The 19165-nt window shown below is 39.1% G+C and overlaps 1 protein-coding gene across 8 annotated transcripts in view; it reads left to right on the top strand.

The window, feature by feature from the left end:
• The window catches only part of OPHN1 (oligophrenin 1), an 838177-nt gene that overhangs the window by 277673 nt on the left and 541339 nt on the right, over positions 1–19165 (top strand). For 3 of the 8 annotated variants that reach the window (XM_037821161.1, XM_037821162.1, XM_037821169.1), the window contains one exon: positions 14952–16441. The exons of the other annotated variants lie outside the window; for them this stretch is intronic. In XM_037821161.1, coding sequence (XP_037677089.1) covers positions 14952–15184 — 233 coding nt within the window. In that variant the 3' untranslated portion in view covers positions 15185–16441. Of the gene's footprint in view, positions 1–14951; positions 16442–19165 lie in introns of those variants that run through there. 8 annotated transcript variants of the gene reach the window in all.

Below are 19165 nucleotides of genomic sequence, written 5' to 3'. Positions count from 1 at the left end.
TTTTCCAACCTTTCACTTTCAGTCTATGTTTGTCCTTGTGTCTAAAGTGAGTTTCTTGTAGACAGCATATAGATGGGTCCTGTGTTTTAATCCATTCTGCCAGTCTGTGTGTTTTTAGTGGGGAGTTTAATCCATTTACATTTAGTGTTATTACTATAAGGGCAGTACTTTCTACTACCATTTTGGTTTTTGGAATTTATATGTCATATCTTATTTTTTCCTCTCTTTTTACCTTTCCTGATAATCTTCATTTCTGCACTCTTCTCCAACTCTCTCTCTCCTGTCTTTTCCTATCAGCCTGTAGCACTCCTTTTAGTATTTCTTGTAGTGCCGGTGTCTTATTCACAAACTCTCTCAGTGTCTGTTTGTCTGAAAATGTTTTAATCTCTCCCTCATTTTTGAAGGAAAGTTTTGCTGGATATAGAATTCTTGGTTGGCAGTTTTTCTCTTTCAGTATCTTAAATGTATCATGTCACTGTCTTCTTGCCTCCATGGTTTCTGCAGAGAAATCTGTACATAGTCTCATTGACTTTCCCTTGTATGTGATGGATTGCTTTTCTCTTGCTGCTTTCAGAATCCTCTCTTTGTCTTTGACATTGGACAATCTGACCAGTAAGTGTCTTGGAGTAGGTCTATTGGGATCTATTCTATTTGGGTACGTTGTACTTCTTGAATCTCTAATTTTCTGTCTTTTATAAGAGTTGGGAAATTTTCAGAGAATATGTCTTCTATTACTCTTTCTGCCCCTTTTCCCCTCTCTTCTCCTTCTGGGATACCCATAACACATGTATTTGTGTGTTTCATCTTGTCACTCAGCTCGCTAAGACCCTGCTCATATTTTTCCATTTTTTTTTACCATCTGTTCTTTTGTGTATATGAATTCGAATGACCTGTCTTCCAGTTCACTGATCCTTTCTTCTGCCTGTTCAAATCTACTGTTGTGTCCCTCCATTGTGTTTTTCATCTCCTCCATTGTGGCCTTCATTCCCATGGGTTCTGCCATTTGTTTTTTTAAGTTTATAAATTCTTCTTTATGGTCAGCCAGTGTCTTCTTTATATCCTTCAGCTCTTTTGCTATATCTTCCTTCATTTCATCAAATTTACTTAGCATTAGTTGCCTCCACTCCTGTGTCTCAGCTGAGCTATTAGTTTGTTCCTTTGGCTGGTCCATGTTTTCGTGTTTCCTGGTATGGCTTGTTATCTTAAGTTGTCTACGCATCTGATTCTCTTGATTAGTTTGTTTTGGAGTTTGTTTTCTGTCTTTTACCTAATGGTTTTCTTGTTGGTTGGCTTTGTTTTCTGGCCTCTGTTATTCAGTTCAACTTATTCTAGACCTCTAAGTTAGGTTCTATTTAGTTGATCAGAATTTTTCCCCTCTTGTTTTTTCTGTTTCTTGCTCTGCCTCTGTGTAACCTTTTTGTGAGTGGGTCTCCTCAGATATGGTTGACCCTAGTCAGATTTTCCCAGTCTAGTGAGGCCCAGGTCTCATTGGGAGGGTATGGAGTTTTCCTGAGAATGAGACCCTCCTATGAGGCCTTTAGAATTGGTGCTTTTCCTCTCCTGTCCAGCAGGTGGCACTGGCCAGCCCACAGCTTCCCCACCAGTGTAAGGAGGTATGGAGCCTTTAGTTCTCCTGGTGACTCTGATCCTGTTGGGTGCTTGGCTGACTGAAGCCGGAATCTGAATTCCAGTCCCTGGGGTCTGAGTTCCCAGAAGGAGGACTGCCAGTTGAGCTGGACCTCCCTGCACTCTCCCAATCCTCAGAACTCCAGTTGTCTCTCAGGGGCACTATTCCCTTCTCCCCTCTCCTCTTTGGGGTCTCTCCAGGTAGATTCCTTGGTCAGCCTGAGTTGCCAATTAAAGACGGGGGTGGAGGCCTTCAGTAATGAATACAGAATTCAAAGACACTGTGGGTACTGTGTCTCCCTCAAGCCCAGCCTAGTCCCTCAACCTGGGCTTTCCAATAGAAAATAACCACATATATTACTTATAGATTTAAAAAAAAAAATAGAAAAGTAATCAAGAAAAAGAAAAAAGGAAAAAAAAAGAGAAAGAGTCTCTTTTAAAAGTCTTCCCCAGCCTGGAAGTTTTGTCAGTGTCAGAATAGAGCATTTAAAGATATGCTTTGGGCTATTGTCTGATAATTACTCTCCAATGGCTTCAGTTCCACCCCTGCGGAGGGCTATTGAAATGCAAAAAGATAAGGGATCAGTGAGAAGCCAGAAGGGACAAAATGTAGGGGTAAAAAAATGGCTTTTTTGGAGTCTGGGAATGGTTGCCCGCTTTTGCGTGCCCCCACTTCTCGGAGCCCAGCCCTTCTTTAGCACCCCAGGTCCCAAAGTTAGTTAATTAATTTGTTAATTAATTGTGCAGTTGAGGCTGGGTTGAGCCTCCCTTCTTGCCCTCAGCAGATTGTTGTTTTTTGTCCCCCACCCCCCCTTTCAGGGAGCTGGCAGCAAGACAGTCTGTGAGGTCTGGGTGGGGAGGGGCGCCAGACCCCTGGTCTGGGGAACTTACAATGTTTGCTGCAATCTCAGCTTTTCCTCCAATTGCAAACTTGTGTCTAATGTGTGACTGGTTACTGGAGACCCCAAAAACAGTGTTTCATATAGTTCTTGGGTGATTTCCAGGTGCTCTAGGGGAGAGACGAAATTCTGCTCCTCACCACTCCGCCATCTTGCCCCGCCTCCAGTAGACAATTTTTAAAACATACTTGGGGAACATAATTATTAGCTTTGCAATATAACATTTGTTTCTTAAACATAGTCGAGATAGTTGGATAATTTTGACATGGGGGAGACGTTTTTCTTAATTCAGTTTTTTTGAGATATATTCAAATACCATACGATCATCCATGGTGTACATAGTTGTTCATAGTACCATCATAAAGTTGTGAGTTCATCTCCAAAATGAATTTTTGACCAAATACAACTAAAGAACAACACTGAAAACATCCCATCCCTCCCTGTACCCCCCTGTTATTCATTTACTTTTTGTCCCCCCTTTTTCCTACTCATCTGTCCATACACTGGTTAAAGGGTATGTGAGCCACAAGATTTTCACAATCTCATGGTCACACTGTATAAACTATATAGTTATACACTTGTCTTCAAGAATCAAGGCTACTGGATTGCAGTTCAACAGTTTCAGGTATTTCCTTTTAGCTATTCTAATATGCTAAAAACTAAAAAGGGATATCTAAATAATGCATAGGAATAACCTCCAGAATGAGCTCTTGACTCCATTTGAAATCTCTTTGCTGCCGAAATTTTACTTTGTTTCATTTCTCTTTACGCGTTTTGGTGAAGAAGGCTTTCTCAATCCCACAATGCCAAGTCCAGACTCATCCCTGGGAGCCATGTTTCACAGTGCCATGGAGATTTACACCCCTGAGAGTCATGTCCCATGTAGGGGGGAGGGCAGCGAGTCCACCTGCCAAGTTGGCTTAAGAGAGAGAGGCCACATCTGAGCAACAAGAGAAGTTCTCTGGGGTTGACTCTTAGGCACAATTGTAAGTAGGCTTGGCTTCTCCTTTGCAGTAACAAGCTTCATGAGGGCAAACACCAAGATTGAGGGCTCAGCCTACTAAACTGGTAGTCACCAATGTTTGTGAGAATATAATTTTAATATTTCCACATTTTTCCCCAGTTCCTCAAGGGGGCTTTTCAGATACTTCTTTATCCTCTGCCCAAATTACTCTGGGATGTATTGGGACTACATAACCTATACAAACAAATCAGATCTTGCTCCCTATTCGACATTCATGTAATTACGGTGTTTGAATAAACTGACCATACAAGTTAAATTATATAGCGTGCTACAGACAATAAAGATTTTCCACCAAATAAACATCTCTACCTTTGGTCTTACACAGAAGTCAAAGTTTTAAAATACAGTCAATATCATCCTCTACCCTTTAGTCTGATTTGCCCTAGTCCTAACCAAGGCCATTTTGTTCATATCTCTAATTGATGTCTGGTCTCTTTTTCAGCTTCTTTAACATTTGCTGTATGGGGTAATGTTGACATTCATAGCTATCAAACTCTAGCTCTGAGTCTTAAGTGTCACACAGATACCTAAAGTTCCAGGGACTGACCAGGTTATACACAAGAGCTCAGCAACTCAGAATCTAGACATAACCTTACAACTCAGGAATAGAGGTAACTGCTCTAAGAGCTTACAGTCTAGGGATCATTACAATAAGCCTTCCACTGATAACCTGTGCTCTCAGTTCTCAGAGTTTCCACGTTTTAGTTAGTCCGCATTAGTGAGGTGTTATAATGTCTGTCTTTTCATTTCTGGCTTATTTCTTGCAACATACTGTCCTCAAGGTTCATTTACCTAGTTGCATACCTCACAACTTCATTTCTTCTTGCAGCCACTCGATATTCCATTGTGTGTATACATCAACTCTCTGTTCATCAGTCAATGTACCCTTAGGCCACCTCCATCCATTGCAAATCATGAACCATAACAGTGTGCAAATGTCCATTTGTGTCCCTGCTCTCAGTTTTTCCAAGCATGTACCCAAAATGGGGTTGTAGGACCATGTGACAACTCCATACTTAGCTTCCTGTGGAACCAACACACTGCCCTCCAGATGGGTTCACCATTCTACTTTCCCACCAGCAGTGGTTAGGTACATCCATCTCTCCACATTTTCTCCAGCTCTTGCACCCCTTTGTTTATTTTTTAAACATTTGATCCTAAGTAAACAATCGGGTTCCTTGTATAATCACATAGTTATGCATTCACCATCACAATCTATATGTGGACATTTCCATTTCTCCCACAAAAAAAGAGGAAGAGGAAAAAAAAGACAAAAGAAAAAAAGTAAAAGAAAATAATTACAAGAACAAAAATAAAAGAAAAAATTAAAGAAAATGAAATACATTAAAAAGTTCAGACAACAACATCACCACCAAGAATCCCAAGAATCTCCCTTGTAATCCCTTCTTACAGACATTTAGCTTTGGTATATTGCCTTTGTTACAATTAGGGGAGGTGTATTACAATGTTACTGTAACTATAGACTTTAGTTTGCATTGATCATATTTTCTCCCCAATACCATCCCATTCTCAACAACTTGCAATGTTGACATTCATTTGTTCTCCCTCATGTACAAATATTCTTATATTTGTACATTTAATCACCATCATTGACCACCCTAGTTTTCACTAAGTTATGTAGTCCCTGTCTTTATCTTCTATCTTTCCTTCTGGTGTCCTGTGTTGCTGTGGGTTTTTCATATATGCCTTACATTAAGTTGAAGAACTAAGTGTTAATAGTTTTCATCATGAACAGGTGTGGGATTTTGTCATATGCTTTTTCTGCATCTGTTGAGATAATTGTGTTTTTTCTTTGTTTTAAGTAAATGAAGAGGGGAATGATGTTTTATTAGATTTCCCCGATGAATATGTAATTATCAGCTATAAAAGCACCTTTCCAACTCACAAAATGACCAGCTTTTGTCCTTGTGAGAAGAGATCTATGCTCATTTGTGCAGGTTAGGTATCTCAAGATATTTTGGAGTAAGCTACGCTCCCTGTAAAATTCCAGTGGTCCATCCTAAGTCAGCTAGTAGGATCAGCTCTGTCCCTACATATCACAAGTATGTTGCAGTGGGGAAGAGGCAGGGTCACAGGGAGGAAAATTTGTCAGTGGAACACCTTTGTACCACTGTGCATGACATCCACCAACTCCATCTTGGGGAGAAGCTTACCATTCTTACAGGCTTAGTGCCAAGTTTACCTCATCCTTGCAGCCTCCTGATGGTCCAAATTGTGTTCAGATCCATTTTTAGAAGAAGGGAGAAGGAGGAGGGATCCCAGTATGCAGAAACTGCAGTTTGCCTCTTCTTCCTGAACACATAGTGAGTAAATTTTTCAGCATTTCCTTGCAATAAGATGTGGCCCTGTGGCTGAGTTCTAGCTGTTGGAATCTCTGTGGAAGTAATAAGTGCCATTTCTGAGCCTGGTGCATGCCAATCTCCCATGTGCAGTATTTTCTCTCTTTCTCCATCCATTGTGTTTTTGTCCCTTATTCTATTAATATGGTGTGTTATATTAATTGATTTCAGATGATAAACCAACCTTGTACTCCTCAGATAAATTCTACTTTGTCATGGTGTATAATCGTTTTTATATGTTTTATTATTCAGTATGCTAATACGCTGCTGAAGATGTTTGCATCTATATTCATGAGAGATGCTGTTCTATATATTTTCTTTCTTGTTATGTCTCTGACTTTTTAATCAGGGTGATGCTATCTTTATAGAATGAATTAGGAAGTGGTCTATACTGTACTTTTGGAAGAATTTGTGGAGTATTGGTATTAATTTTTCTTTACATGGTTTGATAAAACTCACCAGTGGAGCCATCTAAAACTGGGTTATTCTTTGTGGGAAGATTTTGAATTACTAATTCAACTTCTTATTATAGGTACATTCAACTTTTCCATTTGTCTTCAGTTTCAGTCATTTGTGTCTTTTAGGAATTTTTTCATTTCATCTAAATTTCACATAGTTGTTCACAGTATTCCCTTATGGTTGTTTTAATTTCCATCAAGTCTTTTAAGTCAAGTTGGTTGATAGTATTGGTCAAGGCTTCCTTGTTGATTTTCTGTCTAACCTATCAATTATTGAGAGTATAGTCTTGAATTCTTCAACTGTTAATATTGAATTCTATCTTTTTCCCTTTAATTCTGTCAGTTTTAGTTTCATATTGTTTAGGGCTCCCTGGCTAGATGCATATATGATTATATTTTGAGCTAAAATTTTCAGAGCTAGGCGATGCTGAAAATTTTTTTCTGTAACATGACAAGATGCTGCTACTTGAGGCAGGTGACAGTCAGTTGCTATGTAGTACTCAGATGGCTTTATCTCCTAAATTGAAATCTGCACTTATTTTTTTTTCTTTAAAAATAGAATTGGTATTTACTGTAGTATGCCCTCTGCAATGGGTTTCAAATTAATGGTTAAAAAGTCTTTATTTACATTGTCCCAATCTTCATATTTTGTGATGTGCCCCCCAGTGGGTAGAATGGGTTTTCTAGTAAGATATTGGAAGTGCAGCTTACACGGGGTAGTGTATGTCCACATGTAATAGTGGGCAACATGTGTCCAAATCATCTGGAGTGTTTGTTAAACATCCTGGGACCCACCCCAGACCCAAGAATCAAAATCTCTAAAAGTGGAATCTGAGAATCTGGGTGACCACTATGCTCACTGAAGTTTGAAAACCTCTGGCTCAGGAAGTAAACTTTGTCTTTGAATTTTCTAATATATAATTTTAGAAAACTTTTAAAATTCCTTCTGATTATTCTTTTTCTTTAATATTCATTTTATTGAGATATATTCACATACCACGCAGTCATACAAAACAAATCTTATATTCGATTGTTCACAGTACCATTACATAGTTGTGCATTCATCACCAAAATCAATACCTGACATCTTCATTACCACACACACACAAATAACAAGAATAATAATTAAAGTGAAAAAGAGCAATTAAAGTAAAAAAGAACGCTGGGTGCCTTTGTTTGTTTGTTTGTTTTCCTTCCCCCATTTTTCTACTCATCCATCCATAAACTAGATGAAGGGGAGTCCTTATGGCTTTCCCAATCCCATTGTCACCCTTATAAGCTACATTTTTATACACTCATCTTCAAGATTCATGGGTTCTGGGTTGTAGTGTGATAGTTTCATGTATCTACCGCCAGCTACCTCAGTTCATTAGAACCTAAAAAGGGTTGTCTATATTGTGTGTAAAAGTGCCCACCAGAGTGACCTCTTGGCTCCTTTTGGAATCTCTCTGCCACTGAAGCTTATTTCATTTCCTTTCACATCCCCCTTTTGGTCAAGAAGATGTTCTCCATCCCACGATGCCGGGTCTAGATTCCTCTCTGGGAGTCATATTGCACGTTGCCAGGGAGATTCACTCCCCTGGGTGTCTGATCCCACGTAGGGGGGAGGGCAGTGATTTCACCTTCCAAGTGGGCTTAGCTAGAGAGAGAGGGCCACATCTGAGCAACAAAGAGGCATTCAGGAGGAGGCTCTTAGGCACAAATAAAGGGAGGCCTAGCCTCTCCTTTGCAGCAACCGTCTTCCCAAGGGTAAAACTTATGGTAGAGGGCTCAACCCATCAAACCACCAGTCCCCTATGTCTGTGAGCACATTAGCAACCATCGAGGTGGGGCAGGCCAATACCCCTGCATTCTCCACCAGCTCCTCAAGGGGGCTCTGCATATTTTTTTCCTTTTTTAAAAAATAAATCTTTTTTTCTAAATCAACTGTATAAAAAATTAAAAAAATTAAAAATTTTTTTTAAAAACATACAATAAAAGAACATTTCAAACAGACCATAACAAGGGAGTAAGAAAAAGACAACTAACCTAAGATAACTACTTTACTTCCAACATGTTCCTACTCTACCCCAAGAAAGTAACCTAATATAGCAACATTTCTATGAACTTGTTCCTGCTATATGCATCAGAAACTAACAAACAGACCATAGTCATTCCTGGGCATTCCCAGACCATTAAATTTACACATGATAGCTTATCTGTTCTTATTGGATTATTGTTCCCCCTTCCTTAATTGTTCTCTATCGCTAGTTCCCCTACATTCTACATTATAAACCATTTGTTTTACATTTTTCAAAGTTCACATTAGTGGTAGCATATAGTATTTCTCTTTTTGTGCCTGGCTTATTTCGCTTAGCATTATGTCTTCAAGGTTCATGCATGTTGTCATGTGTTTCACGAGGTCGTTCCTTCTTACTGCCGTGTAGTATTCCATCGTGTGCATATAGCACATTTTATTTATCCACTCATCTGTTGAAGGACATTTGGGTTGTTTCCATCTCTTGGCAATTGTGAATAATGCTGCTATGAACATTGACGTGCAGATACCTGTTTGTGTCACTGCTTTCCGATCTTCCAGCTATATACCTAGAAGTGCAATCGCTGGATCGAATGGTAACTCTCTATCTAGTTTTCTAAGGAACTGCCAGACTGACTTCCAGAGTGGCTGAACCATTATACAGTCCCACTAACAATGAATAAGGGTTTCAATTTCTCCATTAATTATTCTTTAACTTGTTCATTATATTCCTTTCTCTGGAGAAGGCTACAATTTTGATGCCTCGCTTGAAACTCTTTGTTATTTCCTTTTTCAACATTACAGTGGTTTTCAACCCTATTAGATCTAAGAGTGTCTTTTTATAACAAATATTTGGTAACTAGTCCTTTAGCATTATGAAATGAAAATCAAATATACTATAACATATACACACACATAATTTGGAAAAAAAATCAATGTTATTCCTTACTGGTAATAAAAAGATGAAATTAAAAGGAAGTAATCCAGGGCTATAGATTATGGCCACTGTGTCAGGCATCCCAAGACCATCCTCACATTTGTAGATTCACTGTAAGGACTCACAGGACTTAGCATTTACTTTGTACTGGTGACTAAGATTTATTACAGTGGCATAATAAGAACATAGAATTGAATCATAAGAGAAGACACAGGTAGAGCCTTAGGCATCCATGTGCAGGCTTCCTTATGGTCTCCTCCTCCTATGAGGAATCACAAAGAATACACTCTTCCCTAGCAACAAACATGCCTCAACATGTGTGCAATGTTTCTGCTCAGAGAAACCCCTTAGACATTCAACACCAGGGGCTTTTATTGGAAGCTGGTCTCATGGACATGCTCTACCTAGCACATACCAAAATTCCAGACTTCCAGAATAACTGAAAGTGTTTAGCATAAACAAACTACTTACAGCGAGCCACCGTTTTAGATAACTGTTGACTAGAAACACTGAGAACCATGTTCCCAGCCACCTGCCAAGGGTCAACCTAGCAAATTGGACTAAGGATCACAATCTCAGGCCTGCTACATTAACTCTTTTCTGCACAGCCACACTGCACAAGCCCGGGGTGCATCATTCATGTAAACACAGTGTGAATGCCACTCTGTAGAGTTGTGCAGTGTGACAGCTCTAAAGTGATTTATGATAAAACTATATGAACTTCAATATGTAAGTGCTTGCCATAATTACACTAAAAGACATAGTGAGAGAGTCAGATGCTTGTGTCAACACATAATACCACTCTGCTAGATGCAAATGTAGACTGATAAGGTGTCTTATATTGGCAACTCAAATACCACAAGTTATATTGCCATTGGTGGTGCAATTTTCAGAAATAGCAAGCAACTGTTGATAGTGTACTACAAAATATAGTTTGATTGTCCCTCAGTTTACGTGTAATTTCATTCCTGGGTAATTCTGTGTATATTGAGATCATCTTGTTTGAAAAGGGTAACTGTGGGTTTAACTGCTCCTTATATAGAATTTCAGTAAAATTTCCTGCAAATACCCCTGGAAAATGAATCCAAATTGATTTGCCTTTCTGAGGTTTGGTATTACAAATCAGCTTTTCTATTGGTGTCTGTTTTAGTTTCCTAGGCTGCTGAATGCAGATACCATGAAATGGATTAGTTTAACAATGGGAATTTTTTAGCTTACCATTTTGAGGCTGAGAAAAATGTCCATATCAAGGTATCATCAAGGATGCTTTCTTCCCAGACTAGTTGCCAGTAATCCTTGACTCCTCTGCCACATGGCAAGGTACATGGAGACGTCTGCTGGTCTTTCCCTTGTCTTCTGGGTTTCATTGCTTTCAGCTTCTTACTTCCATGGCATGCGCACGTTTGTTCTCACTCCTTCTCTGTCTTTCTCTCTCTCCTCCTCCCTCTCTCTTCCTCTCTGTATTCTTCCTTTTATAAAGGACCCCAGTAAAGGGATTAAGACCTGCATAGGGCCACACCTTAACTGAAGTAACCTCATTAAAAAGTTCTACTTACAATAGGTTTACACCCACAGGAATGGATTATCTTAAAGAATATGATTTTTTGGGATACATACAGTTCCAAACCACCACAGTGTCCTTCTTGTAGATGAATTGATTTGAGATTATTCTGCTGAAGTAAGTCATAAATCATTTGTCCATTTGCTTTCTAATGTCCAAAATTTTGTTGACAGCTATTGTCTGCAGTTATAGCCTCTCCATTTATCTTTGACTTTTTACAGCTCTATGCCTGTTTTTTTAATAAGAGAAGTACATAAAAACAAGATTCCCATGTATTTATTATTATTAACACCTTGCATTGGTGTGGTACATTTGTTACAATTGATGAAAGCACATTTTTATAATTGTACTATGAACTTCAGTCCATGGTTTAACTTAGGATTCACTGTTTGTGTAGTGCAGTTCAAAAGATAGAAGCAACCCAAGTGCCCATCAACCAATGAATGGATAAACAAAATGTGGTATACACACACAATGGAATATCATTCAGCCATAGAAAGGAATGAAGTTCTGATACCTGCGACAACTTGGATGAACCTGGAAAGCATCACATTGAGTAGAATAAGCCAAACCAAAAGGACAAATATTATGAGTTCACTGATATGAAATAATTAGAATAAGCAAACTCATAGAGTTAGAATCTAGAATATAGGTTACCAGGGGACAGGGTGGAGATAGGTAATGGGGATTTAAGGTTTAAAATGTACAGGATTCATATTTGGAATGATGGAAATGTTTTGGAAATGATTGGTGGTGATGGTACACACAACATGGTGAACTTAATTAACAGCACTGAAATATATATCTGAATGGAGGTAAAAGAGGAAATGTTACATTGTATATGTTGCTATATGTCTTTTAAAATTTATTTCCTGTCATTTTAGTGGGGTTTCAGGAGTAAATGCAGATAACCATATGTGTACATTTCTCCATGCTTAACCAGAAGTCAACACAAGTATGTTTACACACTGAGTGGAAGAATTTAATAGAGTGAAAGTGGATGAAATATGAGTGGAAAGGGTTAATCAAAAACATAATTTGAGTTGACAATCAAGTTGTAGAAGGTTTCATCCATTATATTATCATTTGAATGAAGTTTAAAGACCTGGAAAACAATATAATATGATTTGTATATGTGTATGTGTGTGTGTATGTATAGTAAAAGTATAAAAATCTGCATGGGAATGATAAACTTTGAATTCATGATATGAAAGTGTTCATCTCTGGGGAGGGAGGGAAGGAGTAAACACAAGTTGATTTAATTATAATGTTTAATTTTTTTAAAACTCTCTTTAAAAAAAACAAATGTGGCATACTATTAAGATATGATTAGTACACTACATAGGTGTTTGCTATATTTTTTCTCTTTTTGTCTTTATGTTTGAAATATTTTACAATTAAAAAAATAACACTGTATAGGCCAAGCAAACGATGCCTGCACAGGCTAAGTTTGACTTAGATGCCATTGGTTGCCATTTCTGCTCTTTATGCTTGAAGGCATTCTAAGAATATCAGTCCGGAGAAAATGATGAATCTTTGTGTCAACAGGTTGAATCTTTTGCTTGCATTTCCTCCTTTATCCAATAATTATTTAATTAGAAAGTTTAAAAATTTCTAAGTGGAATGGCCTTTTTAAAAAAGGGATTTCTAATTTTATTCCATTGCAACTAGGGAGAGTTTATAATATTCCTACTTTATGGAAGTTACTGATGCTTTTATTGTTATCAGTTTTTATGTGTGTTCCAAGTGCACTTGAGAAGTATAGTCCCAATTTATAGGGTGTAAAATTCAATACATATTCATAAGATCAACCTTACTGTTAATGTTGTTTAGGTCTCTGTAGTGAGTTCAAGGATTTCCGATTTCATCAAGAAAAAGATGTGACCACTAGATGGCAGTAATACACAAACTATTTATCGGAGTAAAACTGACAAGTTCTGTGAGATGAGTAAATCTCCCCAAAGAGAGACTTTCCAAGGTCACCATGAGGGACCACCCCAAAGGGAAAGCTCAGTGAGGGAACACCCCTGGGGGAAGAAGGGAAAAGAAGGGAAGAGGGCCATGTCATTTCAGTCAGCACAATGGGGAGTCTCAGGTCAGAGAACTCCAAGGGGCCAAAGCAGCTTGGGCCTTCTAACTGCAGGGTATTATCTTAAGTATGGCTAGCAGATATTGGGCACAGTTTTGTGGTGTAAACAAAGCAGGTGAGCTCCAAATAGCTAAAAATTGCATATTTGGGATATTTTTAAGGCAATTAGATGTGTAAGAATTTGAGTTTGGCACCAGTGGGCTATTTTGGGCTAATTGACTTGGGCTGCTGTGAAGAAGTAAACAATATGCAGGCCAATACAGAGGCCATCTTTGGTTGATATAACAGTCTTCCATATCCTTACTTACTTTTTATCCTCTTGGTCTGTTTTATAAAGAAAGTGGTATGTTAAATTTTGCTATTATCAGTATGTTTCTATCTATACTCTTATATTGCCTGTATTTTTGCTTTATAAAGGTGGTTGCTGTGTTATTTGATATACAGATATTCATAGCTGTTTTATCTTCGTTTGGAGTAGAGCTTTTTACATTAGCAGTTGTCTTTTGTCCCGTTTAATGCTTTTTGGCTTGAATTCTACTTTGTTTGATATTTGATTCCATTTGCCTGGTAGATCTTTGCCCATCCCTAAATTTTCCTCTTTTAGTTCACTTCCCTATAATCACCCAAATACCAAAGGGTCCCTCTCCCTTCCTTTTTGCCTTCTTCTCCCCTAATAGCAATGCTTTTCAAAGAGTCCCTTTGGAGACCTGCTTAGAAAGCCCTTCCCTAAATTCTCGGATCTACTCTGCCTCTTTTTCAGTATTTTCATACTTTGTGTGGACTTTCTCTTTCTGACGGTGATTTTTGGTTAATCTTAGGCCTCCAGGCTCCTTTTCTCATTTGTGCACTTTTTCCAGCATTGCTCTTGCTCACTGCACAGCTTTATGGAGGGAATATGGTTAATACATTGCTGAGATTTGGTGTTTATTTCCCTCCTTATACGTAATTTGAAATTTGGGCATTGTCTGTATTTTAGTTATGTGCAGTGCATAGTTCTGTGTAGTTTTATGTTTTTCTGGTGGTTCTGTATTTTTTTATGAAGGATATGTTGAGAAATTTGGATTTACATATCCACCATTATCTCATAATAAGCAATTCCAATGTGATTAAAAATACTTTGCCAATATTTTTAAGGTTTATGTAATATTGTGATAGAAAAATGTACCATAATTTATCAAATCATTTCCTTCTTTTGGGGCATTACATTTGCTTCCTTTTTGTGATAATATTTGTGCATAACTTAACTCTGATCTAGCCTTTAGGTTGATTTGTCACAGTAGAATAATCATCTAATTATAATAATTATAATATTATTATAAATAATCTTGATATATTGGACCCAGGAAGAATCAATGGACCACAGATGGATTTGTCTGAAACTGCCAAATAGGATAGCCTCCACCCTTTTTCCATGTAGCACCCTTCTCTCTTACAATATATAACACAAACCTGGCCTGAAATACCATGGTGGCCATTTCTGCTGTCTATAGCCAGTATCTCTTCTAATTGAAATAACCCTGTGCCATGTTAATTATAAAGTATTTGAAAATCTCCCACTGCTATAGACTGTAAGTTCTATCATTCTGTGCATAGATTGTTTTTACCACTGTACTTGGGACACATATGTGTCTCATCTATAGCAATAACCAAATAACAAGTGACCTTTTTTTTTAGCTATCATTTGGTCTGGTCACCCTGGATTTTATAATTGAAGAAGTAGGGTGAGGAAGAGCCTAAAGTTCAGCTCCCAAGACCTTAAACTTTGGGAAATGGATTGAGCCTCACATTAGTTATCCTTGCTTTTCTGACTTCTGTCAGAGCCTGGTGGGCTTATTTCTGCCCACGCTTTGTTAGTCACTTCCCTTTCTTCATCATTTAATCAGTTTTATCAACTGCAAGTAATGAAAGCTGATCTTACTATTCATGCAACCAGAATTTTCACAGTAATATGATATTATTTAATGTTTTCTTGATTAACAGGGCACTCTGACATGTCTCGTGCTCTAGATGAGCCACTGCAACAGAAGTATATATATACTTCTGAAGTTAATGAAGAGACTATTGTGCCTTCATTTGGTGTGGTAGGTAGAACTTTGACCAAGGTATTTTCTATGATTGTTTTTACTTTAAATCTTATTAACCATCACATTACATTATGGATGGATGCCTTAGCAACTTGGACACAATGGTTCCCCAATCCAGCCTCACTCTAGATCATCTTAGAGAAGTTGTTGTTTTTAAAACACAGACTCCCAGGCTTCATCCTGGACCTACTGAATAAATCTCTTGTCTTGGGAAATGGATTGATCCTCATTTTACAAAGCTCCCCAAGTGAATCTGATACATTTTGAGATACATAGATTTTGTGCATGATCTACAGCAAATCAAGTGGTCATTGTGTGCCAGTTTCTAGAACTTATCTCCCTTGTAATATATACATGGCTTGCCCCAGGGTAAGTTCAGAGCTTCATTTTCTGATGTGGTTAGAAGGTCATTCTCTCATCAAAGAGCTGACAAATACTCACTTTTGTTTTCTTTGTATTGTATAATGGTTATTTTTACATTTGAACTCTTCCATTCATCTGAAATTAAATCTATTGTTTAGTTGTGAAGTAGTGATCTAGCATTTTTTTCCCAAATAGTTAAATTGTAAGCGCCATTTATTGAACAATTCTGCTTTCATTTGCTAATTTACATGCTACTATTATTGTATATTAAGTTCTTATGTTTACACGATGATCATTTCCTGATCTTTCCATTTTTTGTCACTGGTCTGACTAATGTTGTACTAGTATGACTCTGTTATTTAGCATTTTCCTACCAAATAGCACAAATTCCTCCTAATTCTTTACTTAAAAAATTGTTTCAGTCATTTCTGCTAGTTTATTTTTCCATGTAAATTTTAGAACTATTTCATCATATTCCAGAAAACATAGGTTTGTTGACATTCATTGGAACTGTATTAAATCTATAAATTAATTTGGAATCAAGTTTGACAATTTTGCAATATTTAGTCTTTCCATCCAGGATCACAGTGTTTTTTTTCCCATTTATGTGAGTCTTCTTTTTATGCTTTATACTCTTCTTTAGTTAAGTCCTGGATAGTTATGGATATTTGTTCCTAGGTTTGATTATATAAATATACCATACACAGTGCCATTGTGAATGAGATATTTTCCCTATAATAGTTTCAAATGGGTTATTGCTAGTATATAGGGGTGCTTATGATTTATGTATTTATATTTTCTGACCAGGGATTTTAATAAACTTTCTTGCTGAATTTAACAATTTTTCAATTATTTCTTTTGAGCTTTTTAGGTAAACAGTTATGTTATAGGCAAATAATGATTACTCTGTTGTAGAGGGCGATTAAGGTAGCATGTATAAAATCCACCCTCAGCAATGCCGGAAATATGCAACATGGCCGCCAGGGCTGATGCAACAACAGCTTAAGTTACCCTCAGCCTTCTTTACGGAAGTAGTTCGCGCCAAAAGTGCTAGTTCGCGCCAAAAGTGCTAACCTTACATCTGCCATCTACCCTAGCAACAGCAGCCACCAATCCTAGACCCCCACGAGCCCTTACTAGCCACTTCCCCTTCTCCTAGAGTATATATGCTCTGCCTCTTCAATAAAATTTTGCAGCTTGATCAGAAACCCGTCTTGCTGTCGTTCCTCGCGTCTCTTGTCCCATACCATTCCTCCCTCACAGGATTCGGAGTCTCCGTTGAACGTCCCGCGGGCCGGGACAAACTGGCGCCCAACGTGGGCCTCGGAGTTCTGTGAGAGACGGAACGCCGCACTCAAGGAGAGAGGCCTCTCACACTCACCGCACCCTGGATCGCCGCGGGGAAGCGCGCTCGCGAGACAGATCCGTTCAGCAGTTGATCAGTGCCGGCGAAAGGAAGAAACGGAAAGAAGAAAAGAAAGCAACAAAAGGTAAGCCCCCACCCCCAACATGGGACAAGCAATCTCCCAACATGAATTATATATTAGTCAGGTCAAACAATCGCTCAAGGCACGAGGAACTAGAGTTAAGAAAAAAGATCTCACGCGCTTTTTTGATTTTTTGTTAAAAACCTGCCCTTGGTTCCCTCAAGAAGGTACTATAGACCACCAATGCTGGCTAAGAGTCGGCGACTGTTTAAAAGATTATTCCCGGACCTTTGGTCCTGAAAAGGTCCCGGTTACTGCCTTTTCTTATTGGAATCTAATTAATGAAATCTTAAGAGTCCATTCTTTAGCTCCAGACATTCAAAACCTCTGCAAAAAAGGAGAGGAAGCTTTAAGAGAGCACTCTCGTCCCGCTTCAGCATGCAGCTCAGTAATTATTAACATACCTGAAAACCCCCTAAACAAAAACCCCAACAGGGATAGGCCAAATACCCCAACCAGTCAAGCTAGTCTATCGCCCGATCAGCACAATATCGAACCAGAGGTTAAAATTTCTCCCTTTTTGGAGGAACCGGAGGCTAAAATCTCTCCCACTTTGGAGATCAACTCCCTTCCTCCGTTTCGGCCACCCCCTTATGCACCCGATTTTCCAAAACCATATTCTCATTTTTATTCAGTCATGTCCTTACCTCAGTTCCACGCTTTGGAAGAGGCCACAGAAAACCTCCGGCTACACGCCGATAACTTTAGAGAAACTTTTAATCAAGAGCGGCTGCGAGCCGCCAATTTGCTCGCCGACCTCCGGTCGGCAACTCAGAGCGTTGCAGCCCTTGTGCTTCCAGAAAACGCCCACTCATCACATCCCCATTGCGCTCACCACACCTACGCCTTTCCAATTACACGTAGTCAAACCCAAAATGGCGCCGCCAGCTCCCAAAATGGCTCTGCCAGCTCCCAAAATGGCGATTCTAGTAGCGAAAGCGAGGAAGAGGAACAATCAAATCCCCCTAGTTCTAACGAAGAAGAGCAGGAAGAAGCTAGTACTGCTTCAACAGTTAAATATAAAAAACTCAGTTTAAAATATTTAGAAAAATTAAAAAAGGCAGTGAGTGATTATGGCGCTACCGCCCCCTTCACGCTCACCCTATTAGAGAGTCTCAGTGAGAAAGAACTCACTCCTAACGATTGGTCCCAATTAGCCAGAGCTGCCCTGTCCGGCGGCGATTTCCTGTTGTGGAAATCCGATTATGAAGAGCATTGTAAAAAGTATGCCACCCGTAATGCCCGTAAAGCCACCTCTAAAACCTGGACATTAAACAAATTTTTAGGTCAAAGCCCCTACCATCAGAATAATAAACAGGCTCAATTTCCCCCAGGTCTCTTAGCGCAAATACAAATGGCCGCGCTTAGAGCATGGAAAAAACTTCCGCAAAAGGGTGCCGCCACTGCCTCTCTTGCTAAATTAAGACAGGGACCTGATGAACCGTACAGCGAATTCCTTAGCCGCCTGCAAAACGTGGCTGAGCGCTTATTTGGGGCCAGCGAAAACAAAAGTGATTTTATTAAACACCTGGCCTATGAAAATGCTAACGCTGCCTGCCAAGCAGCAATCCGCCCCTTTTGTAATACCAACCTTAATAATTACATAAAGCTCTGTTCTGGCATTGGGCCCACTCAAACTCTTGGAATAGCCATTGGTGCCACCCTTCAAAATTTTGCAGTGCAGCATAAAAATTTTATGGCACAAACAAAGCCTCCAACATGCTATAACTGTAAGCAACCTGGCCATTTTTCAAAAAATTGCCCCGTGCCACAAACCGGTTCCTCCTTACCCATTACTAATAAACCCCCATTGCCGCCCTCTATTTGTCCCCGCTGTAAAAAGGGGTTCCATTGGGCATCTGAATGCCCCTCTAACGCAGACATTAATGGCCAACCCCTTAAGCCTAAGCTCCAGGGAAACTTCCAATGGGGCCGGCCCCAGGCCCCAACCAGAACAAACCCAGGGGCAATACGGTTTGTTCAGCCATCCCCAGTTGCAGTACCTGCGCTCCCAACTATAAACCACGCTGCTATGTCGCAGACTTATGGAGAGCAACAGCAGGAAGCGCAGGGATGGACCTCTGTACCACCTCCAAATCAATATTAACCCCAGAAAACAGTCCTCTCCTCATACCAACGGGAGTTTATGGACCACTGCCCCCAAATACCTTTGGCCTCATCTTAGGAAGAGCCAGTACCGCCCTTCACAGGATTCAAATCACCCCAGGTGTTCTGGATAATGATTTTAAGGGTGAAATAA

Source organism: Choloepus didactylus, chromosome X (genome assembly GCF_015220235.1).
Source record: "Choloepus didactylus isolate mChoDid1 chromosome X, mChoDid1.pri, whole genome shotgun sequence".
In the NCBI taxonomy this organism is placed as follows: Eukaryota; Metazoa; Chordata; class Mammalia; order Pilosa; family Megalonychidae; genus Choloepus; species Choloepus didactylus.
This window is presented reverse-complemented; position numbering and strand designations above follow the sequence as displayed.